Below are 27,029 nucleotides of genomic sequence, written 5' to 3' on the forward strand. Positions count from 1 at the left end.
AGTAACAGCTAATAAAAGAAAAGAAAAGAAAAGACTAAAGAATTGACCCATTTATTGGAACATGACTTATTTTGTTGTGGACCAACAAAAAGTTGACTTTCTAATTACAACCAGTATGACATACACTATTTTGGGTTTTATTCTACTCTTTTGAATCCAAAATCTATTTATATGATAATAATGCTTCCGATGCTCCTCAAAGAGTACTGGCTAACACAATAACATCAAAAATAACTACAACTATATATATATTTTTATCTTTTTAAAATAAAAAGTTGCTTCAGCGGATCAAATGTTTGTATATTATGTGCTAGTAGCATGACTACACACACACACAGTATAAATAAAAAAGCATGAAATTTAGGATCCATCAATTTAAACAGCATAACTATATTTTGGTGCTAGCCGGCTCCAAGTAATTGGGAAAAAGCTTGGTTATTGTTGTTGTAAACTATTTCTTTGTGCATACTTTTTGTGCATTGGTTATATAATGCATTCTAGTTTTATTTATCCAGTGTGTAGCTTTGTGTATGTGTTTCTACGTTTTGCTGCATGGTGTTTTTCTTCCCTGGTTGTACATATGATGTGATGTAAATATGTAACTTATTCGTTGACTTCCATTTTTTTCTTTATGGTTCCTTCCCCCCTCCTTTTCTCGTGGCTTTTCATTGCCACCTTCATGCATTTCTTTTTGTTTGTTTAGTTGGTTTCTTTAATTTAATTTCCTGTGTAAATTGGGGAACTAAAATTGGCCTTTCCGGACACAACTCTTTTTAATTCATAGATTTTGAGAATGGGAAATGACTAAGGCTTCTGGTATTGCAAATAGAATGAATTATTTGAATCTTTTAGATAGGTAGCATGGTAGATATAGATATGAGGCTCATAAGCATCCTTTTTTTTTTTGTTTTATCTGTTACTTTGCATGAGAAATCGGGAGTCTAAACTGCTTAGTGAATTTATTTATATATTTATTATATATAATAATTTTTATACTTCAACTTACTCTCTACTTTTTTTGCACTTCATCAGACTGTTGGCACTCTCCATAAGGAGTCATAAACCTTAAGGCTCTCAAGGGCACCTAACTCGGTTTATAGTGGGAATATGGAATCGCCTGGTGAGATCCTTGTATTATTGTTTTCTTTTCAAAGAAATCAGAAGTTAAATTTGAAGATATAGAGGTTCTTATGCTTGTAAAAAGAAAAAAATAATAAAGGATTATATTCTCATGTGTGTTGTGTAGGCTATACAGAACAAATCGTTATGTCATCCTCAAATCAATACATCCTCCAAGTGGTTTAATTACGAGCAGTTTATGATTCGTTTGATCTTTTTTATTTGAATTTAAGTCCAAAAGTCCAAAATGAAAATTAGGGAGTAAAATTCAAGAATGACCCTAAACAATCCTGCCATTTTTTATGGCTTGAAGAACATAGTATAGTGTGCATTGATCTATGAATAATAATTGTTAAACGAATTATGGGGAATGAGTACATGGAAGCCATAAATTACTCTGTAACGTTCAAAAGGATTGAAGCTCTCATTATTGTGTGAATTGGTATATGGAAAATTTTATGTATGCTTGCGCTTTTTTTTTTTTTTTTTGATAAGTAAATTGTATTAAAAGCATTCAAAAGGGGAACGCGTCCCAAACTATACAAAGACAAAACGGAGCCTATGAACTCAAAGAGCTTATAAAATCAACAATATCCTCAAGAGAGGAGTAGTCTCTCCCCTGACCCCAACAAAACAAATTACAAATGATAGAAAATTTTAACACCCCAATTTCCCTCAAAAGATCTTCCATTACGCTCTCTCCAAAGGCTCCACCAAATACAAAAAGGGGTCACCCTCCAAAAAACTCTGGCCTGAACCCCCACCCATTGGCCCCTCCACATATCTAACAACTCCCGAGATGACCGAGGCATGACCTAATGAATACTAAACAGGCCAAACATCAAACTCCAACAATCATGAGCCACAGGACAGTGTAACAAAAGATGATCCACCGACTCCCCATTAATCTTGCAAAGACAACACCTATTAACAATGATATGCCTTCGCTTCCTCAAATTGTCCAAAGTCAAAATCTTACTCCAAGCTGCAGTCCACACAAAAAAGGCCACCCTAAGAGGCGCCTTAGACCTCCACACCGTCTTCCATGGGAATGAGGTACCATGAAAACCAGAAAGGCACACAAAAAAGGACCGGACCTGGAACATCCCTTGAGAAGAAGGCACCCAAATCAAGGAATCTGCCCCAGACCCCTCCACCTCCTGTCCGTAAAGGAGAGCCAAAAACCCAGTGACATCATCCAGCTCCCAATCCTGAAAAGCTCGCCGGAAACGCACATCCCAAGACAACCTTCCACTATCAAGGCGATAGTAGTCAGCAACCATAGCATGTTTGTCAACAGCAATCCTGAAAAGCCTGGGAAACAATAGGGCCAAAGGCCTATCATCACACCATGGATCCTCCCAAAACCGGACATATCTTCCATCCCGAACTCTGAATCTAATATGTTTGGAAAAGGCATCCCACCCCTTACCAATGGCCCTCCACACCCCCACTCCGCTAACAGACCTGACTGGTCTAACTGACCACCCTCCTCTCTCCTCCCCAAAGGGACATGAGATAACCCTTCTCCATAATCTATGTCTTTGCTTACCAAATCTCTAAAGCCACTTACCAAGAAGAGCACAATTGAAAAGGGCCAATCTCCTAATTCCAAGCCCTCCCAACCGAATAGGCCTGCAAACCTATTCCCATTTGACAAGATGATACTTGAACTCTTCTCCACGACCCCCCCAAAGGAAATTACGTTGGAGCATTTCTAGTCTTCCAACAATAGAGGCTGGAATACGAAAAAGCGAAAGAAAGTACGTTGGAAGGCTTGACAAAGTGCTCTTCACTAACGTAACTTTACCGCCCTTTGACAGATATTGTTTTTTCCAACCCGCTAATCTTCTCTCGACCCGCTCAATCACCGGGTTCCAACTTCCCACCCTCCTAGCCGAGTCCCCCAGCGGCAAACCCAAGTACGAGATGGGAAAGCGTTGCGTCCCACACCCTAGAACAGCAACCAGAGTGTCCACCTCCTGAACCTCCCCCACAGGAACAATCACACTCTTTCCCACGTTAACTTTCAAACCAGAAACAGCCTGGAAACAAACCAAAACACATCTCAGATACCTCAACTGGGATACATCAGCCTCACAAAAAACAATAGTGTCATCCGCAAAAAGTAAATGAGAGATCTCCAACTGCTGAACTGATTCAGGGCCAATCTTGAAACCCCTAAGAAAACCCAAATCCACCGCCCTTCTCATCAGCCTGCTAAGGGCCTCCATAACAATAATAAAAAGAAAAGGGGAGAGAGGATCCCCCTGTCTCAACCCACGAGAACTGCCAAAGAACCCCGAAGGAGAGCCATTCACCAACACCGAAAACCTGACAGTGGAAACACAAGAAACAATCCACTTCCTCCATCTCTCACCAAAACCCATCCTCTCCAACAGATAGAACAGGAAATTCCAGCAAACATGATCATAGGCTTTCTCAATATCCAGCTTGCACAGAACACCAGGAGTCCCACTACGAAGTCTAGAATCCACACATTCGCTAGCAATAAGAGCGGAATCCAGAATCTGTCTATCCCCCACGAAAGCATTCTGAGACTCAGAGATAACTCCATCCAGGACCTCCCTCAATCTAAAGGCAAGGACTTTTTCAATGATCTTGTAAATGCACCCGATCATACTAATGGGTCTAAAATCCTTGATATTAGAAGCACCACCGTTTTTAGGAATAAGGGCAATAAAAGATGCGTTAAGCGATTTCTCAAATCGCCCCGTGGAATGGAACTCATGAAAAGTGCCCATAATCTCGTACCGGACCACCTCCCAGCTTTCCAACAAAAATCTCATCGTGAAACCATCAGGACCTGGAGCCTTATCACCATTGCAACTCTTTAAAGCCTTCAGCACTTCCTCCTCCGAAAAAGGATTTTCCAGCCCATCTCTCTCCAAGCCTTGCGCTTGGCGAGCCAGCGCAATGTCCCTTTTAATGTCATCAGATAATGTGGTGAATATTCCTAAACATTTTCATTTTTTGGTACTTTGAGCCTTTATCTTCCTCTACCTTCTCTCTTTATTCCTCTTATATGATTTGTACTTCTGTATATTTCATATAAACAGGTGTTTTCGATCTAAATAGAAAAGACCATTGAAGAGTTTATACACTCTAGGTTTTCTGAAGCCCGATTCTCTTCATGGCCATATTTTTGAAGCATGCTGATTGGGAAATTATACTTAAATTATTATTTTTGCCTGCGTACCCACTATACAGTTAAATAGTTCTTCATTTCTGATATCTATCATTCTGAGGGTGGTGAATACTACTGCCCTTGTTTGAGGAACCTCCCATGACCTGCAATGAAATTAAAGAAGATAAATTTTTCTTGATGGAAAGTTATCTTTCATTAAACTTTTCGTGCGACTTCTTAGTTTTCTACCATTGATGCACTTTAGTTGAAAAAACCAAACCAATCCGAACTAACCCATGAGAGTTATGTGTATATGAATTTAAGTTTGTTTTCATTTTATTAGTTAGTAGCATTTGTTATCCATAGGTTTGCCGCATAATGAATCAAGGTTATATGTATTATTTTCTTCTAATCCTAACCTTATTCACATAAACATACTAATGAAATAATATTCTAATTCTTGTTATCATATTGGATTATTGTTATGTTATAATTAGGTTTTGGAATTATAAAAGTATTCTCAAGTAGGTAACAGAGAAAAAATTAATCTAGATCATTAAAGTTGGATTGAATTAGACTTGATTTAGGTTAACTATAGTTATTATTGTATTATGATTTTAGGAAATCTCAGTCCGTGAAAACAAACCGATTTCAATCATTCTTAGAACTTTTAAAGATCTGAAACAATTGTTATGGAACTTTAGGGCTCTAGCAAGCATCTCTCCCCTGAGGTTTTCTAAATAATCCAACTAAAGAAGGAAATACAACTCTGTTATTAGAAATTAGGACTCGAGTTTCAGAACCGTATCAGAAATTAGAACTGAAGTTCCAGATTCAAATTCATTTGCTGAAGGATTATACAATAAATAATGATCAGTTAAAACAATTTTATTATGTAGTCATAATATTTTATTCTTTTTTGGCATTTGGGTTCTATTCTTTGTCATGTTTGTTTTTTTGTTGTTCAGTTATCTTCATTTTTTTGCCTTATCTATCTGACTTTGCTATATTCTCCTTATTTCCTGTCTTTTCATGCAGATTATCCAGTGTCCGGTGCAGCCAATCGTTTAAGGGATACATCTGTTGTTGTTGTTACACTGGATACCAGTGAAGTATATATTATTGTCAGCTTGTCTACTAGAACAGATACTCAGGTGATTTTTGTTGATCCAACTACTGGAGCACTCATCTATACTGGAAAGCTGGGTTTTGATGTTTTCAACTCCCAAAATGAAGCACTAGATTATGTAACAAATGGATCAAAGTGGCTTTGCAAGAGTGTAATATATGCCAGGGCAATATTGGGTTATGCAGCCCTTGGGAGTTTTGGGTTACTGCTTGTTGCAACAAAGTTGACTGCCAGCATTCCATATTTGCCTGGTGGAGGGTGTGTATTTACAGTGACTGAGAGCCAGTGGATTAAAATCTCACTTCAAAATCCTCAACCTCAGGGTAAAGGTGAAGTAAGAAATGTTCAAGAATTGACTGACCTTGATATTGATGGAAAGCATTATTTTTGTGAAACTAGGGACCTCACTCGGCCTTTTCCAAGCCGTATGCCCTTGCAAAATCCTGATGACGAATTTGTTTGGAATTGGTGGTTTTCAATGCCCTTCAAAAACATTGGGCTGTCGCAGCATTGTGTCATTCTTATGCAGGTTGGTTTAGACTTAATATTTTCACATTGACACTTATCTGAATGTTTGATGGTTTGTTACTATTTTCTTTCCAGATTTTTGGCCAGCAAGTTTACCTTCTATACAAATGATTGTAAAGTGCTTTATGTATTGCATAATGTTAGAACAATACTGATTTGCTATTTGATTGCTCTTATCATCATATGTGCCTACTTCCTATATGCATGTTTGTGTGCGTACTTATGATATTGTTGGGTGAGAAGTCATCATATCAAAGTGTTCGGCATGTACAAGATAATATACCAAAGGACCAAGTGGCCCAGCGGTATCACCCCTTCCTCCCCAAAGGGGAGGTCGGGGGTTCGAACGTCGGTGGAGGTAGGGTGTGCGCGTTAATTGCTTTAACTTCCAAAAAGAAAAAATGTACAAGGTAATATGGTAAAGAGATGGTTTCTACATTTGTCACAGAAATATGCAAAACGGATTTAAATATTTACTTTGAATATGGCATTGACATTATGGAGAGGTCTAAGAAAAGTGAATATATTGAACTCATTACAAAACAAGATATTCTCTTTGTTGACCACTGGTTCAAGAGTAATAGTTGTCAGGTGATGATTGCTCAAGTCACACTATGCCCACTTGAGTGCAGGTAGAAGTGCCTGTAATTTTGCATATATCCATCTCAAATTTGTAGAGAATGAGTTGGGTTAGATTTGCTACAGTGAGGTTGTGTTTCAGTTTCTGCAAAATTATTTTGCAAGCCCATTTTAATGGAAAATTACTGTGAAAGGAGATAAGTCATGTTCATAGTTTGGAATCTCAATTCTGTCACCCCAATTTGTCCCTAGAGAACAAATTTATTTTAACAGTGGTTCCCTTTATCTGAAAACTTGTGTTTATATTGGCTTATTATGCATCTTTTATAGTTTGTTTCTTAATTTTATCGAAGCAATTATGTACTTGTTACCCAAGTAATGGCCCAAAAGGGGGGTGAATCGAGTCTTTGTCAAACTTTTAAAACTATTTCAAATGTATGATTTATGCAAAAGATAAGTGATGTATGATAATAATATGTAAATGAATAATGACGAGTAAATGTAAAGGGATGGGGAGAGAGAATCAAACACAAGGATGTTAACGTGGTTCGGCGCCCTCGGCTACATCCACGTCTCAAGATAGCGCTCTTGAGGATTCCCAAATCCACTAGTCTTCTCCTTCAAGGTGGAGAATAAACCTTTTACAAAGAAGCTTTATAGATCTCTTTCTCCCAAAGTGAAATTTCCTTCACTTTGAATACAAGGGTTACACCCACCCACTTTACAATCTCAATAAATGAAGGATGTAAGTTGTAGGTACAACAACAACTCTCTTAAAGAATGAATATGCCAATACAAGCTCCGATTATATACTTATATATGAAGAAGTAAGTTGAAAGTTCAAATCTAGGGTTCAAATGGTTAATCTCAGTGAATGATATTCAAGTTCAAGTTCAAGTTCAAATGGTAGTTGATACACATAGATGTTCAAAACATTGAGTATGTATGGTCCTTCTAAGAAATATGGCAGTTTGGTGCATTTAACGCGCGAAAGGATAGTTGAACTAGCTATTAGAAATTTTAAATAACACATTCACTTGACTGACTTTCAAATTTTAGTTGACTAACTCAACAAGTTGGTCAACTGAACGTTTATGTCCAAAAAGGCTTGAGCACACTAGACTACTTTCAGTCGACTGACTCTTAGATTTAGTCGACTGATTTAATTGAAATTAGTTTACTAGTACACTGGAGTACTTTAAGTTGATTTATATAAACACTTAGTCGACTAATTCACTTGGAATCAATTTGAATTGCACACTTAAGTGATTAGTCAACTGACCTTATACAATTGGTCGACTTATCCATAAAGCTTAGAGATCTGAACCAAGTTTAGCAAATTCAGTCAACTGATTAAATTAAAATATGAATTTAGAAATCTTTGAAGGCTAAAACATGCTTGAATCTCTTCAAATTTAACGTGGCCTTATAAAATTGATCAATTGAGTTCATGGCCTAAGTCAAAGAGTCTAGGGGCCTCTAAATGATCAGAATCAATTTAATTGAGGGTCCTAGAGTCACTTATCAAAAATAAAATAAAATTTGAGGGTCCTAGAGTCTACTAAGTCAAGATTGAGCTTTCAAATTTAGTTACTTCAAAAATAACTTTACAATGTAATCTAAAATTCACTCAAGACTATCTTAGACTTTGCTCTCAATCTTAAATCTTTGAGCTTCGAGGTTCATCATTTGCTTTAATGGAGTCCCCCAATTGTTCTTAGAATTTGAGTTTCTTCATAAATTCAAGATACTTGAATTACTTGAGGTAATTTGAAATTTGATAATTAACACACCAAGTAAACTCATTAGATTTACACTACAATAGTTTGTTGTCATCCAAATTACCCAAATACCCTTGGCGCTCACAATATTTTTTTTTTTTGATAAGTAAGAATTTATTAAAAACGCTCAAAAGGGGAGCGAAGCCCAAAGAAACAAAAGGGCCAAAGGGTGCCTTAGACCTTCAGAGAGGCCAAGCAAACAATAATTTCCTCCATAGATCTATAATCTCTCCCTGAAACCCAACAAAAAAGAGTAGAAATAACAGAGAACTTAAGCATAGAAATAGGCTTCTTTTTTCCATCAAAATATCTCCTATTTCTCTCAAGCCAAATACACCACCAGATACAAAGCGGCGTAGCCCTCCAATATTGTTTGAAAGTGTCACTCTCAGGATATAAATGTTTTCTTTCTGCAAATATTTGCTAGAGAGCCACTCCCTCTCTTTCTCTTCTTCTTCCTTTTTCTATATATATATATTTTTCCATCCAGTGGCTTATAAAAGATTTTCATGTTATATTCTTCCCATCCTAATTTATTTTCTTCTTTTAACAAGTCACTGTCACCTAATTTAAGACAAATTTTATAAGTAAGGTCGTATTCTGTTGTTATCTTTATCTTCCATAAATGTATTTCTATTAATTGTCCTATAGAATTTTGTAGACAAGTGATTTTCTCATTGTTAAATTATTTCTCTTGGACTTATTGTCTATTTGGCCCCATTCTTAAATATAGTACCTTTATTATCTATTTGACCTTAAATAACGGTTTCTTTTAACACTGAATTACCGCAGATATCCTGCTTACAACCATTTATATAAATGGCATTGGCGTCTTATTTACTAATGCTGTTATTATGTTGAGAATAAAATTATCATGCTCATAATATTTACTCATTCCATATCAATTTATAGGGGTTTGTAGAGTGTAGAAATTTTGGGAGCTTAGGTCAGCAAGAAGGAGTAGTTGCTCTCACAGCTCGTCGTAGCAGGCTGCATCCTGGTACTCGATACTTGGCAAGGGGCTTAAATTCATGCTTTAGCACAGGTAGCATATCATTTGTTAACTTAAAAATATGTTGCTTCTTTTTTGTAATTTATAGATTGTTCAGTGTAATGCTTATGGACTCTTTGCAGATATATAGCTTATTTTTTAACATACTTCTCATCTAATTGCTGCTTGGTTTTAGTTATAGTTACACTAATTCTCAATTAATATACATATATAAGTGCTTCAAATGGTTTTTGACTCTCCCATTAGAGGTACCCAAGGCTGGATGCAAAATTTGTGTCAGGTTGACAGTTGCCTGTAAAATATTATGTCAAATCTTTATGATGAATTCATGCCACTACAGGAGATTGATAAACCTGGAGAAGTGTTTTCTTTCTCTTCTTGTTCTGTGTGATGATGCATATATCAGTTTGACCGGTTCTTGTTGAAAGATATAAAAAAGTTGAAGAGAGAAATTAAAACATGAAGAACACAAGAATGTACGTTGTTGGGCTTACATCCACGACACACAAAGCCCAGAGGACTACATCTCTTTCATTACTTTCTCTCTCGATTTTGTTTACAATAAACACCTCTATTTATAGGTGAATTGGGGAAGACTTGTAATAAAGAAATTACACAGAAAGTCAAATATAATTATAGCAACAACTTGTTGCCCAAGTATAGCAACATAACATTCTGTCAAGGAGTGATTTAAGGGCTTAAATCACTCGTATAATTATTCTCCAACAGTTCTTATCTTGACCCTTATTATATTTAGGTCATGCTTTTCACCTCAATTTGACCTCTGTGTTTGGATAATCACTCCTGCTTGGTTACTTCATGATTTACAGTTAAGTTTTATGTTGTCAACTGAAATATAATGTCTTTTTTCCTCCACAGTAAATTAACTGCAATATAATTTTACTATCTGTCAATCTTTGCTTTTATTTCCTTCCATGCGTCTAATTTAGTTTATGACTGTCAATTGGATTTCTCAGAACTTTAAAACTCTACATTTGACAGGCAATGAAGTTGAATGCGAGCAACTTGTATGGGTTCCCAAAAGGACAGGCCCAAGTGTTCCTTTCAACACATACATCTGGCGACGGGGCACCATTCCTATCTGGTGGGGTGCAGAATTAAAGATCACGGCTGCAGAAGCAGAAATATATGTTTCTGACCGTGATCCTTATAAAGGAAGTGCACAGTACTATCAGAGGTTGAGTAAGAGATATGATGCACGAAACCTAGATGTCGCCGTTGGTGGGAATCAGAAAAAAGCTGCTTTGGTTCCAATCGTGTGCATCAACTTGCTTAGAAATGGAGAAGGAAAATCAGAATCCATTTTAGTTCAGCATTTTGAGGAATCCCTGAACTATATCAGATCAACCGGAAAACTTCCTCATACTCGCGTTCATTTAATAAATTATGATTGGCATGCCAGCATAAAATTGAAAGGTGAACAGCAAACAATTGAAGGATTGTGGTATCTTTTAAAAGCTCCCACAGTAGCTATAGGCATTTCTGAAGGGGACTATCTGCCCTCACGTCAGCGAATAAAGGATTGCAGAGGGGAAATCATCTATAATGATGACTTTGAAGGTGCCTTCTGCTTAAGATCACATCAAAATGGAGTGATACGTTTTAATTGTGCTGACTCTTTGGATAGAACCAATGCTGCTAGTTTTTTTGGTGCCCTTCAAGTTTTTGTAGAGCAATGTAGACGGCTAGGAATATCACTTGATAGTGATTTTGCATTTGGTTATCAGTCAACAAATAATTATGGTGGATATACTGCTCCACTGCCACCAGGTTGGGAGAAACGGTCTGATGCTGTAACTGGGAAAACATATTATATTGATCACAACACTAGGACTACAACTTGGAATCATCCCTGTCCAGATAAACCTTGGAAGAGGTTTGATATGACATTTGAAGAGTTTAAGAGATCAACGATTTTATCACCAATTTCTCAACTAGCTGATATTTTTCTGCTTGCTGGAGATATACATGCAACATTATATACTGGTTCTAAAGCAATGCACAGCCAAATTCTTAGCATATTTAGTGAGGAAGCAGGCAAGTTTAAACAGTTTTCTGCAGCGCAGAATATGAAAATTACTTTACAGAGAAGGTATAAGAATGCAGTTGTAGATAGCTCTCGTCAGAAGCAGTTAGAGATGTTCCTTGGATTGAGGCTCTTCAGGCATCTTCCATCAGTTTCAGTTCAACCTTTACATGTATGTTTTTCTCGTACTCTTATCACATCAGCCAAAAGGATCATACATTCATTGTTCTAAGCTTCTTTCGTGCTTGATGCATCTGGGCGGAATGTTGGACGTTAAGAAAAAAAAACAGGAACTACGCATCCACGTAGCTAAAATAGGAGTGTTGAAATAGATGATAGGAGTAATGAAAAGAGAGAATCAATAATCAACCTGTGAGGGAAATAGTAGGAGTGCTGTCAATGAGTTTAGGTGGTATGGTCATTTATACTGTAGACCTAAAGATGCATAGACTTGCACTAGTAAGAAGAAGGTTTTTATAAAGGTAAGAGACAAGGAGGCTGACCAAAATTAACATGAGATACAGTAATTAGAAAATATTTTAATTAATTAAATATAATAGGATATATGACTTGTAATGGAAAGAGAGAACTCATGTGGCTGGTCCCATTCACATGGGATAAAATTCAAGGATGATGGTGATTATAAAAGAAGCATACTTTCTTGGATTACTTTAATTATCTACTCATCTTGAAAAGTATGTGAATCCTTGCACATTTTTCATTACATCCGGCGCAAATATGGTTCTTCTTACCTATTTTTTGTTGCACCAGGATAAAGATTTATTATGATGCTTAAAAGGAATGTCCACATTAACAATACTTACACAAATATTTTCTTAAATATTATTAAAATTTAATGTCCATGATGGGTTTGACAACGTTTCTACACTGGTTTAAGATACCCAACCTGACCATGCTCTTTATTCGGTCTTCGGATTGACCGTGTTAGGATAAGACACTACGAACAAAAATTATGTAGTTCTCTAAATATTATTTGAAAACTACTCTGCATTGTATTTCACATACAATTTGACATAATTTGGAAAAAAAGACCCCAAATTAAAACTATGGCAGAGATCCTATGCAGACTGGTTATTAATTTATTACGTGTGTTGTGGTAAGTGAGCAAATTATTGTTCTTTTAACAGTATCATTTTTGTCTTGAAGAAGAAAATTCTGAGTCAGATACCAATTCTATCCAATTTTAGTTGTTTCTGTTCTTTAGTGTAGCGTTATGTGAAAACTCGTGTGGATCATTGCAGGTACTCTCTCGGCCATCTGCTTGCCTTCTTAAGCCAGTTCCCAATATGTTTACAAGTTCTGATGATGGAGCCAGTCTTCTCAGTTTTAAGAGAAAAGACCTAATATGGGTACTTACAATCTGTCTTTGCATCACAAGCTGAAAAATGGTCTTTCCTTGTTAAATTCTTTCATTTATTGTTTGTACTGAAAATTTGGCGTCAATTGTTTGAGTTTTATTCTAGTCATTACTTATGTGCATTGTTCACCCTGCAGATTTGCCCCCAGGCTGCAGATGTAGTTGAACTTTTTATCTATCTTGGTGAGCCTTGTCATGTTTGTCAGCTACTCCTCACAATTTCTCATGGTGCGGATGATTCAACTTTTCCGTCAACGGTTGACGTGAGAACCGGACGCTATTTGGATGGGCTTAAACTTGTTGTTGAGGTATGATATTTCTATTCTATAAATTGAGCTCCTTGAAGTTTATATCCATATTTCGATTCTTGCACAAAACATCTGTAGTATATTGCAGAAGAGTGGTATATTGATTTAATCCTGAAAAGGAAATAAATTTTGTTTTATTTCTGAACTGATAATTTTCTTTTGTGCCATAAGTCTTGAAATTCACTGCCTATCTGTTTTCGGAAAGCAACTTTTTGTTTATAGTTGCAATCTTAGATTTATATCTCGACGTATTACTTTTTCAGAAAAGTAAACCTGATAAATTGTCTTTGCATCACAAGCAAAAGATGAAATGGTCAAAATGTCTGATCTAAGATGACATTTTGCTTGCACTGCAGGCTTGAAGGCATTTTGACCATTTCATCTTTGTTTTTCTTCTCTCGCCCTCTCTCTCTCTCTGGGATACACTAGCTGATGCCTTACATTGGTTAGAGATGCTGGGGGGTTGTGCAAAAGAAGAAAGAGATATGAAGGATGACACTTATTTTCCTTAGGTGATATGTTTCCCACGGTCTTTCTAATTGTAGCCATGCTTCCATCATACATGGTCTTTATTGCGTCAATGTTACGTTACATGGACTCGGGTACGGGTGTCAAACACGGGTATTTATCCATGCGTCGAACGTGTCAAACCTCCAAACAAGACACATGGACACTGCTAAATATTTATTTTATTTTATTTTCTAGAGTAAAGTAATGTTTTTATCTAATATAGTGTTCAATATAGGCATTTAACTCATTCTAAAGTAATAATATAATGTAATTGAATGATCAGATATGTTTTTTAAATACATGTCCAACCAAAAGTGTCGGACACATATCCCATACCTATGTCCGAGGGATACGTGTCTGACACGGGTACTTCACTACTTTTGAAGAGTCCATGTAACAGAGTGTCAATGTATCCACACTTCCATGATTCCGTCATACACTTATTTGCCTTGGGTGATATGGTTGGAAGGTGGCACTTCTCTGCCTTTGGTGGAGCCTTTGGCGGGAGCGGAATAAGAGGACTTTCGATGGGGAGGACCTTCCGATATGGTTGTTGAAGTTCTCTATTCTTAGTTCTTTTTTCTTTTGGGTCCAGGGGTCTAGTTGTAAATCTGTTGGGGATATAGTTGATTTTAGGGTATCTGCAAGAAACCCCCCTGAACTATATAAACTACAAAACACCCTTCTAAACTATATATTTTTTTGCAGTTTACCCCATCCGGCAACCGGCCGTCCATACATGAGCGCATGCTTGTCACGTGACACAAAATATTACATTAAATGACCATAACGCCCTTATAAAAATGAAAATACTTTAATGCCCTTCTTTTAATTGTTACACCCAAACACCTCCTAATCTAATTTCCCAAAATCCCCATTTCACCTTGCTGCCAAACAGCCTCTCTTCCTCATCATCTTACTTGTACCTCTCTCTCTCTCTCTCTATATATATATATATATATATATATTCATTCTATATATAAGCATTTCTTCCCAAAAATCCGTTTATACATGTTGTTCTAAATATAGAATCTGACTCAATTTCCTTAGGAACTGTTTGTTCTTGCAATTATATCTATATATATTCGTTTTATATATAGACCTTTCTTCAAAAAATCCGTATATATATATTGATCTATATATAGAATCTTGCAATTATATCGAACTCTGATTTTCCGAAGAACCCTCAAAATCATCAGGTCCCATTGATCCCAATCTCCACAATTGAAACTCCAATCTTATATTTCTCAAACCAAGCAATCCTCACGTTGTCTGGTTTCTAATTCCCATTTGTTCCAAAATCTCCCAATTCCATAATCGGTTTAAGACAAAAAAATAAAAATAAAAATAAAAATAAAAATAAAAATAATCAATCACTCATCTCTATATACTCCTATATATCTGTGTGTGTGTGTGTGTGTGTATATATATTACAGAGAATGAGTATATGTATATGTATATATATATATATATCTCTATATATATTACAGAAAATGACGCTAATGATCTCATGAAATCGAAAATTCCCCCCAATCCACCAATCCAAAACCTTCGCCAGTGTCTTCATCGCAAACTACCTTGGCTATCCTCGTCTTTGTTCTTCCTCGCCCTTTCGGCGACCTATGCTTCTCTGTTGGTGCCATGATCGTCCTCTCCAAAGCCAATTTTTGCATCAGCTCCAACAATTTTGGAGTTGTGGCGTGAATGAGAAAGGAGGAGAAAACTCGGTCGGGAAAAGAGTTAAGGTGACTTTTCGGAAAGAAAAAAAAAGGAGATAAAGGTTGCTGTGTTGTTGAATATCCATTGGTTGGTGAGATCTTATTTGCCACGTCAACAACTTAAGATTACAAGTTTTAAAACTGTGCCGTTTTATAGTAAGGGCAAAATGGCCTTTTGCTTTTTTCGGTGACTTAATGGGGTAAACTGCAACAAAACAACAGTTCAGGGGGGTTGTTTGTAGTTCAGGGGCGTTTCTTAAAAATCCCCAATAGTTCAGGGGGGTTTCTTGCATTTTACCCTTGATTTTATGGAATCTATAGCAGTTAGTGTGCTACCTTGGCCCTTCGTTGTTTTGTGGGATGCACTCCCTTTTTGAACGTCTCTTAATGAATTTTACTATAAAAAAAGAAAAAAAAAAAAATTGTTGGTCTCCTCAATTTGTAAATAGCCTCTGTTGTTAACCTCCACCACATAGATCCAAGTTGACTTTTGACACTTAGTTTCTTGTGTTAATTGTTTTTTAATTACTCTCCCAAGGTTTCATAATAGACTCCTCATTTAATTCCAATAATTAGTACAACTATGTATATCCCCTTTATTTTTATATATAGATACTAAATACACTTGCAGTACTCTATAGTTTTCTTAGTTGTGATTATCTTAGTACACAATTTTGTTAGACAAGATACACCATCATCCCCTGAACACTTCCAAATCTCGATAGAAATGCCATCTAGTCCTAAATTCTTTCCTGATTTACTCTTCCTTGAGCGTTTCCCTAATCCTACGGAAAAGTAGGTTCTCTCTGTTCTACCTAATGTTTCCATTTTTTTTTATAAGCAAGGTTACCATATTCATCTAAACCTAAACTTCCTAGAGTCTTTCATTTAATAATTTCTTATAATAACTTTTCCATCTTTCTTTATTTCTTCATCTTTTACTAAAAACCCTTGAATTTTCACTCTTGATACATTTAGCATGATTAATATTTCTAGTTTTCCTCTTAGTTTAGCAAGTTTATTTTTTATTTTTTGATAAGTTTCTTAGTTTAGCAAGTTTATATAAATATTTTCCCCATCTTTTGTACTTAATTTAGAATAGAGATCACCATATGCTTTTTATTTAGCTTCTCTCATTACTTTTTTAACTGCCTTTTTGGCATCTTTGTATTTTTCAAAGGTTTCTCTATTTCTAGTTTTTTGCCGAAGTTTATAACATTCCTTTTTTTGTTTTTATAATGGTTTGGACTTGTTTCTTCCACTACCAAGTTTCCTTGGATAATGGTTCTTTTCCTTTTGATTATCCTAGGAACTTCTTATACTCGTTTAATTCGTACAGTCATCCAATTCCACATTAAGTTTGTTTAATCTATTTCACGTTGCTTCTTTTAGCACCCAACTGGACAATTTCATGAATTTTCATTTTTATGCATTTTGAAGCAAACAGAAATGAACACAAGTCTTCTTACAACAGTAAGGAAGACTAGAATACTCCAATCACCGTCGGAACCTAGATTTCTAAAGGGAAATCTGGGAAAAGCCTAAAGAACTGTTTATAAACTGATAATAACTCAAATTGATATTGATTATGACTTGATTACAGCAGTTATAGGAGGCCGTCCCTTTTATAATAAGACTATTAATGACTCTTCAATTCTCTAGACTGACTTTTGGACTATTTAGAATGACTCTTTGAATTCCCACACAACATTAATAAGACGTTACCACTTTCCTAAGTATACTTGGTAATTCCAAATCTTAGTAAAACAAGGACTCTTTGACTTTTCTTCAAGGCATTTTCCAAGGCACCATTGACTGCCTCAATCCTGACTAAAGTACCCTTAATGACTTGCATCAGACCCTCCTCCTTGAAGAAAACTCACTCTCGAGTTTGAAGCAGTTTACCACGATCAAATAAGAACCCGAGTAAAGCCTTCCATCCTTTCTTTCTTCTTTTCCTTGCTTGATCAAAGCACAATAAGCTTCTGTTACTGACAAAGAATAACTTTGAACAAACATTCAGAGCTGTGAAATCTCCAAAGCTTGCTTGAAGATAAATCATGAACCCATCCCAAATCAAGTCATGCATGTGAAATCCATTATTTGTCAAATCCAAGAAGCTTCAGTTCTGACCAAAATATTCACGAAAATTAAATTTGCTGGAATACTTACTGCACCACGTACAACTTTTTTTTGATAAGTAATAATTGAATATAAATAGGCGTTCAAGAGGGGAACGCATCCCTTTTACAAAAGTGGAACCGGGGTTTAAGGCCCCATAGAATCCAAAAAAATGATTAAATCATTTGAAGAGGAACATGACTTCCTCTTCACGTAACTGAAAAGAGAGCGAATGATGTGAAGTTTCAGAATCGCCGTAGACGACTCTTTTCCTTGGAACATTCTACTATTCCTCTCCTTTCATATGCACCACCAAACACAATGTGGTACAATTCTCCAGTAATCGTGAACATCACTTCTCACGCGGCATCCTCTCCAAACATGAATCAAATCCTTAGGATAACGAGGCATAACCCAACGCATACCAAACAGGCCAAAAATAAGATTCCAACAGTCGCTCGCCGCTGGACAATGCATGAGAATATGGTCAACTGACTCACCATCTTGTTTGCATAGGCAACACCAGTTAACGAAACAGTTGCCTCTTTTCCTTAAATTATCAATCGTCAGGATCTTACCCCATACAGCAGTCCATACAAAGAATGCCACCCAGTTGGAGCCATAGAATGCCAGATCGGAAAATCAACGATATCAAAATTAGAGAGACATAAGAATAAGGATCGAACTTCGAAGTGACCATGGGAAGAGGGAATTCATGTCAGATCATCTTTTCCTGTACCAACTGCCTCGTGTTGATACAACAAATCCAGAAAAACACATACCTTGTCCAACTCCCAATCCTGAAAAGAACGTCGAAAGTGCACGTCCCACGTAACCCCACTACTATCAAGCCGATAACAATCGGATACGTAGGCATGTCTATCAACTACAATACTCTGTTTCGGACTTCTAGACAACTTATGCTGCTGATTTCTTTTTCCAGTAGTCTGTCCTGTCCAATATTCACATTCATATGCATTCATTTGCTGATTCCTTCCTCTCCAACTGTCCAGCTTCAAAGGAGAATTTTGTTCTGATAGAGTGCTCAATCAAGAAATTTGATGTTGTAGATTTTTTTGCAGATTTTGAACATCTTATTTTGTGGCTATTGTGCTTTCTTGCCTAGCCGTAGATCTGCAGTAATCACAGATATGAAGGTGAGGCTCTGATACCACTTGAAGCAAACAAAAAATGACGCAAGTCTTCTTACAACAGCAAGCAAGACCAAAAATACTCCAATCAACATTAGAGCCTAGATTTCTAAAGGGAAATCTGGGAAAAGCCTAAAGAACTGTTTATAGACTGATAATAATTCAAATTGATATTGATTATGACTTGATTACATCAGTAATAGAGGGCTGTCCCTTTTATAATAAGACTATTAATGACTCTTCAATTCTCTAGACTGACTTTTGGACTATCTAGAATGACTCTTTGAATTCCCACACAACATTAATAAGACTTTACCACTTTCATAAGTATACTTAGTAATTCCAAAGCTTAGTAAAACAAGAAGGACTCTACTTCAAGGCACTTTCCAAGGCACCATTGACTGCCTCGATCCTGACTAAAGTGCCCTTAATGATTTGCATCACATTTGCATCCCTATTTGGGTGTCACTTAGAGTCAAAATTTTAAGTGAATGGAATTTCACTTTTAGCTTATCTGAATATGCTTGAGAACATTTTTAAAGTTTTTATTGCTTAGTGAGAATCTATTTAAATTCTTTATTTGGCTAGACAAATTTACCCTTAAGAGAAGTAGAATATTACAAATTTAGCATTTATCAAGAAAGGATCATACATTTTAGGCAAATATTCTTGCCTAGTTTCATCATTACACAATCTAGTTTTATTTTCAAGTATATCCAAAGAAAGGGATCCTCTGTCTAGAGCCTCGATTATGTTTATAAATTCGTTGCTTAAGTTCTTACTTTTTTCTTCATTGGTATAAATCCAATTAGTGTATAAAACTTCAACACTTAAACTTCAGCTCTTGAAAATTTCAGCACTTTTGACTTTCAGATTTGTCAACACCACCTTAGTTTTTGGTTTATGAATCAGATATATCTTCTGTAGCCAAGCAATTAAAGAGGGGTTATGTCTTCTGATGCCAAGCAATGGCTGCTGTGTTATGAGCTGACAATGCATAGGCTAAAATAATTGATGCTTTCTCAATTGTTTAGATGCACTAGTATATGTTATTTTCTTTTCTTTTCTTTTCTTTTCCCCTTTCTTCTTCTTATTCTGAAATTTAACACTCTTATATTTGTATTGTGAGAAGATTTTAGAAGAGAAAAAAAATTGGATTGTGAAGATGATTTTCGTTACAATGAATGAGTTATTCTAATCCTATTGAGAACTTGGGATTGCTGGGAGTTGCATGCCCAATAAAAATGCACGGGTCATTCATTTTCTAATAGAAGTAAAACTTAACAGGAGATATGCATATCCATTTGGAGGCTTTTTATTTTTATTTTTGATAAGTAAAAATATATTAGAAAAACGTTCAAAAGGGGAACACGTCCCTAATACAAGAAGAAAAAAGATCTAAGGACCAATAGTATCCAAGAGATCAAAGAAATCATCAATCGAGGAGCATGCGTTTCCTCTTACATAACAGAACAAAGAACGAAGAATATGAATTTTTAAATACGCTAAAGATGATTCATTTCCTTCAAAGGGTCTGTTATTTCTCTCACGCCATAAACACCACCAGACACAATGTGGAACAATCCTCCAATAATCACGAGCTTGTTCTTTAATAGGACAACTTCTCCAAGCGTTAATCAATTGTGAGGAGTGCTTAGGCATTACCCAGAAAACGCCAAACATGCAAAAAATATAACTCCAACAATCATACGCCACAAGACAATGCAAAAGAATACGATCCACGGATTCACTATCTGCTTTACATAAACAACACCAATTAACAATGATGTTGCCTCTCTTTCTCAAATTGTCCAATGTCAAAATCTTTCCCAATGTGGCACTCCAAACGAAGAATGCGATTCGAAGAGGATCTTTAGAACGCCGAACAAACTTCCATAAGAACTCGTGACCAACGAAATTGGACAGACACAAAAACATGGATCGGACACCATACCTACCATGAGTTAAAGGAACCCACAAAATATCATCACACCCTCTGCCAATATCCTTCTGCCTATACAACATATTCGAAAAAACACAAGCTTCCTCCATTTCCCAATCCTGAAAGGGGTGCCTAAAACGCACATCCCACGTAACTCCATTGTTATCAAGTTGATAACAATCAATTCCGTAGACATGCTTATTGGCTGCAATACTGTAAAGTCTAGGAAAGGAGTGAGACAACAACTGATCTTCGCACCAAAGGTCCTCCCAAAAACGGATATGTCTGCCATCACGAACTTTGAATCTAATGTGTGAGGAGAAAACATCCCAACCCTTCCGAATGAATTTCCACACACCAACGCCTCTCGTAATAATGACTGGAAGAGAGGACCAGCCCCCACTCTCCTCACCAAAACGACACGAGACAACTCTTCTCCACTGACGATGGCGTTCCTTTCTAAATCTCCATAACCACTTTCCCAAGAGAGCCCGAATAAAAGGAATGATTTTTCGAATGCCTAACCCGCCTAACCTCAACGGTTGGTAGACTTGATCCCAATTAACAAGATGATATTTAAACTCCTCTCCCCTTCCACCTCAAAGAAAATCCCTTTTAATTTTTTTCAATCCTTTCAGTAACAGAGTATGAAATTTGAAACAAAGATAAAAAGTAGGTAAGAAGGGATGAGAGAGTACTCTTAATGAGTGTGACTTTCCCCTCCTTAGATAGATATTGTTTTTTCCATCCTGCTAATCTTTTCTCATAATCACTGGGTCCCAATTCCCAACTCGCGTAAAAGAAACTCCCAAAGGCAATCCTAAGTAAGAAAGAGGAAAAGCACCAACTCCACACCCTAGGACAGCAGCTAAGGAGGAAATATCTGGAACATCCCCCACTGGAACAAGCACACTCTTTTCAACATTAATCTTTAGCCAAGAAACCGCTTGGAAGCAAGCAAGTATGCACCTCAGATATCTGAGTTGAGAAACTTCAGCATCACAAAACGAAAGTATCATCCGCGAACAACAAATGGGAGATCTGCATCTGATGTTCAACATCTCTGCCAACTCTGAACTCCCTGATGTAACCCAAATCTTCCGCTTTTCTCATTAATCTGCTTAGACCTTCCATGACAATAAGGAAAAGAAAAGACGATAATGGGTCTCCTTGTCTCAGACCACACGAGCTAGCAAAGAAACCCGAGGTGAACCATTCACGAGCACAGAAAACATAACTGACGAGATACAAGTTTCAATCCATTTTATCCACCTGTCTCCAAACCCCATCATCCGAAGCAGATACAGAACAAAGTTCCAATTAACATGATCATAAGCTTTCTCGATATCAAGCTTGCACAAAACGCCAGGAACCCCACTTTTTAACTCTAGAGTCAACACATTCCCCTGCGATAAGAACAGAATCCAAAATCTGCCTTCCACCAACAAAAGCATTCTGTGATTCTGAAATGAGACCATCCAAAACATTACTCATCCTGAAGACGAGAACCTTGGCAATAAGCTTATACAAACATCCAATTAAGCTAATTGGCTGAAAGTCCTTAATATCAGAGGCACCGCCCTTCTTGGGAATGAGAGCAATAAAAGATGCGTTCAGTGATTTCTCAAATGTGCCATGAGAATAAAAATCCTGAAAGGTGCCTATCACCTCAGCTTGCACCACCTCCCAACTCTCCTTAAGAAACCACATAGTAAACCCATCCGGCCCAGGAGCTTTGTCCTCGTTACAACTAGAAAGTGCCTTAAGCACTTCCTCCTCCGTGAATGGAATCTCAATCCTATCACTATCCAACGCAAAAATAGAATTAAAAGGAAGACCATCAAGAGTAGGTCTCCAACCCAAAGTCTCAGTGTAGAGCTGCTGATAAAAAGAAACGATTCCCCCCCGCACCTCATCCTCCCTCCACAACTCAGAACCATTGACCCGGATACGCCCGATGGGATTACATCTTCTGTGAGCGTTGGCAAGTCTATGAAAGAATTTTGTATTACGATCCCCATCTTTTAACCACAAAGCCCGAGACTTCTGGCGCCACGAAATCTCCTTCATAAGGGCAATCTCAGCAAAAACCGCTTGGCAAGAGGCTCTCTAAAGCGTAATGACTCCCCATTCTATCCCACCTCATCAAGACGATCGAGCTCAGTAATATCAGTAAGAACTTTATTCTTCTTCCATTCAAGATTCCCAAACACTTATTTATTCCACCTCTTTAACTCAATTTTAAGAAACTGAAACTTTCTAGCTAACACATAATTAGCAGAGCCTGTGAAACTCGCTTCCACCCTCCAAGACTGAACCTTCCCTTGAAAGTGCTCAGATCTCAGCCACATATTTTCAAAGCGGAAAGGAGTGCGTCTAGAACTCAAACCACCACAATCAAGAACTAAAGGCACATGATCAAATGTGACTCTAACCAGAACAGCCTAAGAGACATCCGGGAAATGCTCTTCCCACGCCCCAAAAATCAGAAATCTATCCAACCGGGAAAAAGTGACTGTTCCGTACCATTAGACGAAGTAAAGGCTGCTCCTTCCAGTGGTAGGTTAATGAGAAAATGACTATCAATGAATTATGAAAACATGGTCATTTCAGAGGACCGCCTGCCCCCTATGGACCTCTCAAATGGGGACCTAACAGAATTAAAATCCTCGCCTAAACACCAAGGCAATGACCATAAATCCTTCACATAGCAAAGCTCTTCCCACAGGACTGGTCTATCACTATCAGTGCCCATAAACACCTGAAAACACTCATCTGAAATTGTCTTCCTCCATCTGAAACAGACAAGACACAGAGAAAATACCCTTCCAACAATTCAAACTGGCAACCACCTTTGATCCCACATGAGAAGAATACCACCTGAAGTGCTTGAGGCGTTTGGCACTTCCCATTCCACAAATCCACCTCCCCAAAGACTCCTGACAATCTCAACAGCGATAGCAGCCATCTTAGTTTCCTGTAAACAAACGACATGAGCACTCCACTTCCTCAAAGCTACCTTGACAACTCTTCTTCTTTACGGATCATTTAGACCATGAACATTCCATGTTATAAGTCGTAGCTTCATGAAGAACCAAAAACGATCAACTCTCCTCCTCCCCATTTACCACTTCTGGTTCTTCCCCTTTCTTTGGTCGTCCCATTCTTCCCGTCATAATTAACACAAGAAATCAGATTCTTCACTTCCTGTTCACCTTTTCGATGCGAATTTCTGACTTTGACTTCTTTTGTGCCACGATTAGGTTCAGTACTATCATTTCCTGCAACAATTTCGTGAAGAATAGACAAGGTTTGTTCCTCATAACCTTCTGAAGAGACACCCAAAGCTTCAGTTGCTGCTCCAATGTTCTCGATAACCCATTCCATACCCAGATCATTGGTCGTCTCCAAACAATCTGGCCGCACAACTGCCAGAGGTTCCATTAGATCCACTTCAGATTGATCAAACTCCGTCCAGGAAAAAGAATCTTTAGAACAGTGCTGCTGAGAAGGAAAATCTACCACTCCCAACTGCATATTCCCCTCTGTTTCCGAATTATCATGTTCAGTTGACAAAATCACCTCATTTGCAGATGGTTGGCTGTTCAAACCTTCAATCGCAGCAAAGAGCTGAAGCTCTTTAAGCAGAGCTATAGCTGAGTCATTATTCTGTTTGAAGTGCAGATCTTTCCCAACGCAAACTGTCACTTCATTGAAACAACCCACACTCTCAGTTGTGGCTTTTGAGACATCCAACTCTGACCCATCACACCATGAACCTGAAGACCCAATAAGACCCCTCTGTTGATTCAAAACATCCTCCACAACATCCCTAGTACTCACCACTCCACCTGAAGAAGAAGAAGTAGAAGTAGAGAGAGCATTTTGAGAATGATCAGAACTCAAACCTGAAAATGAAGTGTGAGGTCGTGCAACCCATTTCTGTTTTCCAGTCTGAGTCCACTGAGATCAATGGCGACCGACATCTATCATCCTCCGCTTAGGTTTCAGCAAATGAGGCGAAGGCTTAGCATGGGCTTGTACTTCTTTAAAAGGCTTAGAGCCTGGTTTGGTGTTTGGGAAAGAGATAGATAAAGAGTTTGGCCCTTTTCGCACCTTTCTGTTAGGCCCAGATCTAATAGGCCCAGTCTGAATCCGCCCACTTGGCCCGAATCTAAGCGGTCCTTTCTGTACCCATCGAAAAGGCCCAGAACCAAAGTTCGCTCTGTTGGGTTTAGGCTGAGTGAGCCCAAGATTAAGACTAGGCCCAGTCTGACTCCTAGCCTGTCTTGACATCATTTGGCCCATTTCACCGCCATCCTCAGCCCAAAAAGAAAAGTCCTCCCCTACCTTATCATTAAAGGATAAGGATAAGGCAGAATCTGGAAGAGGACCCCGTCGATCTCCCATGTAATCCTTCTTTGCTCATCATCAACGTGTTTTGCCGGCGCGTGGAGATCACTTCGTCTTCTACGTCCTATGAACTTCACTGCTTGTTAGATTTCACGATCCTTCAGCCACTGCTGAATTTCGAGAACCCCCTCTTTTCCTTTACTGAGAATCTCATTCCATTTCTCTTCCGACATAAGATGAGATCCGTCACTACCTTCAAGACTCTGTTGAAGGAATATGCTTCGGCGAGATTTCTTCCCAGATCGCGACCTTGTAACAAAAGGTGTCGTTGTTAATAAACATGAACTTAGGACAATCACGGCCGGATCTCACTGCTATCAGAATGCTTTCGGCATCCCTAGTCTCATCCGCATCAGATCTCACGTACCCACCACAAAGCTCTCCCACTTCGACGAACAAAGCATGACACCAGAGATGCAAAGGGAGGCCAAACAGCCTGATCTGTTTGAGACCTTTATCACTAAGAACGCGACAACGCCCAACTCGGAAGGACCACACGTCGATCTTCAAAGTTGCAGAACCCCAATGTCGTCGCCCTTCTTTCAACATGCGTTTGGCCTCTGCTTGAGAAGAAAACCGGAAAAGGAGCAGTGAGTCGGATAAGGGTGTTACCCCCACTCCACAAGTCGTATTCCAAGCCGGCGCTGCCCATTCTTTCACACGATCACAACCCCCCACTTCCTTATCAAATCTTCTGACCAAACAAGATGAGAAGACTGACTTCCTTCCTCCGACGGACTCCCCGTCAATGTACAATGACGGTCCTCAGTGAGGAACTGCAGTCTTCACTTCCCCTCCAAGCGAGATTCTTGGTAATCTTGCAATTTTCAGAAAAGATTTCATCCCAAACCTAGCAAAATCGCAGTCACACAAATCGCCCCCAAATCGCCGCTAGTGTGGTGAAATCGCACATAGTGATGTCACCATTTGAAATTAACTACAATATCCATTTGGAGGCTTATACCAATATGGTTTATATGTTCTTTCAACATAGTTCTGTACTTCAGTTTTGTTGGTCTTTTAACTATTTAAAGAATAAGAAATTTGTGAGAAAATTTTGTTACAGGGAACTTTAATGAATTTTCTCACCGCAATGGGTGAGAGAATGCTGAATTTTGAAAGAGTGTAAATGAACATTTGAATGGATTTAGTCACCACAATGGGTGAGAGTGCTGGCTTCTGAATGGGTGTAAATGAACACCATTACAGAATTTTCAGCAAGGTTTTGAAAAGTCACTTACCAAATCCACAAAACTTTTTATTTGGTGCATCATTTCACCCATTTTGTGGAATCAATGTGATAAAGAAATGTGAGAACATGATTTTCCAAAAGAATATTATTAATTATTCCATGTAGTTTTTTCCTTTTCCCCTTCATATACTATTGTACTTTTATATGCAATAAAATCCGCAACAAAAGTTGATGAAAAACTTGTGTGCCGGCTAGCACATGCGATGCTTAAAAATGTTCAGAAGTTGCATACATTACGATGTAATCTAACAGACTCCTCTAAAACTTTTTCATTAATAAGGGACATGCTGTCAATTACGCATTGTGTGCCTTGCATAAAAAGCTATAAGCATTTTAAAAAGTTGTGATTTTTTTCTGAGCTTTTAATAAGTTTCGTTTAATTTTTAAAACTGGAAATGCCATTATAATTGCATGTTTTATGATTTGGAGTTACATATTATTTAATTTTTGATACATGCTTTAGTTGACAAATGCATTTAAAATTAGTAATCACAAACATAAATTTTTAGAGTATTAATACATTGACTTAAAACATTATCAAGGATGTGGGAACTACCGTGCAATTGATCAAAATGTGTGTTAATCACAATCATCAAAATTCCTATTATCCCACATCTCTCTCTCTCTCTGTCTAAGAAGGAAAATATCCATAAATGGAGAACCCACTTTTGTGGCTGTATCACCCTAGGCAAAGTTCTGATATTCTGTTGGCCTAGGTGTTGTAATCCAAATTATTTCATGAAGTTCATTTTTAAAGCTAAATTTGTAAAACAGGCAAAGGGAATTCAGTTTCAATTGCCTTCGAAGCAAAAAAATGGAACTGGATATTAAGAAAGAGGCTCTTTAACAGTGGGGAGAAATGTCATTTTTACATTCAGCCAAAGTTTTTAAGT

At 37.6% G+C, this 27,029-nt stretch overlaps 1 protein-coding gene across 1 annotated transcript in view; it reads left to right on the forward strand.

Moving 5' to 3' along the window:
* LOC132302497 (probable phosphoinositide phosphatase SAC9) overlaps positions 1-27,029 on the forward strand; it is a 67,503-nt gene that overhangs the window by 1,902 nt on the left and 38,572 nt on the right. The window contains exons 2-7 of the mRNA XM_059799383.1: positions 1,033-1,120; positions 5,306-5,925; positions 9,197-9,329; positions 10,299-11,515; positions 12,606-12,713; positions 12,859-13,029. Coding sequence (XP_059655366.1) covers positions 1,108-1,120; positions 5,306-5,925; positions 9,197-9,329; positions 10,299-11,515; positions 12,606-12,713; positions 12,859-13,029 — 2,262 coding nt within the window. The 5' untranslated portion in view covers positions 1,033-1,107. The remainder of the gene's footprint in view (positions 1-1,032; positions 1,121-5,305; positions 5,926-9,196; positions 9,330-10,298; positions 11,516-12,605; positions 12,714-12,858; positions 13,030-27,029) is intronic.

Source organism: Cornus florida, unplaced genomic scaffold (assembly GCF_030987335.1).
Source record: "Cornus florida cultivar Cherokee Brave unplaced genomic scaffold, ASM3098733v1 CherokeeBrave_3.0.0_Hap2_Chr01, whole genome shotgun sequence".
In the NCBI taxonomy this organism is placed as follows: Eukaryota; Viridiplantae; Streptophyta; class Magnoliopsida; order Cornales; family Cornaceae; genus Cornus; species Cornus florida.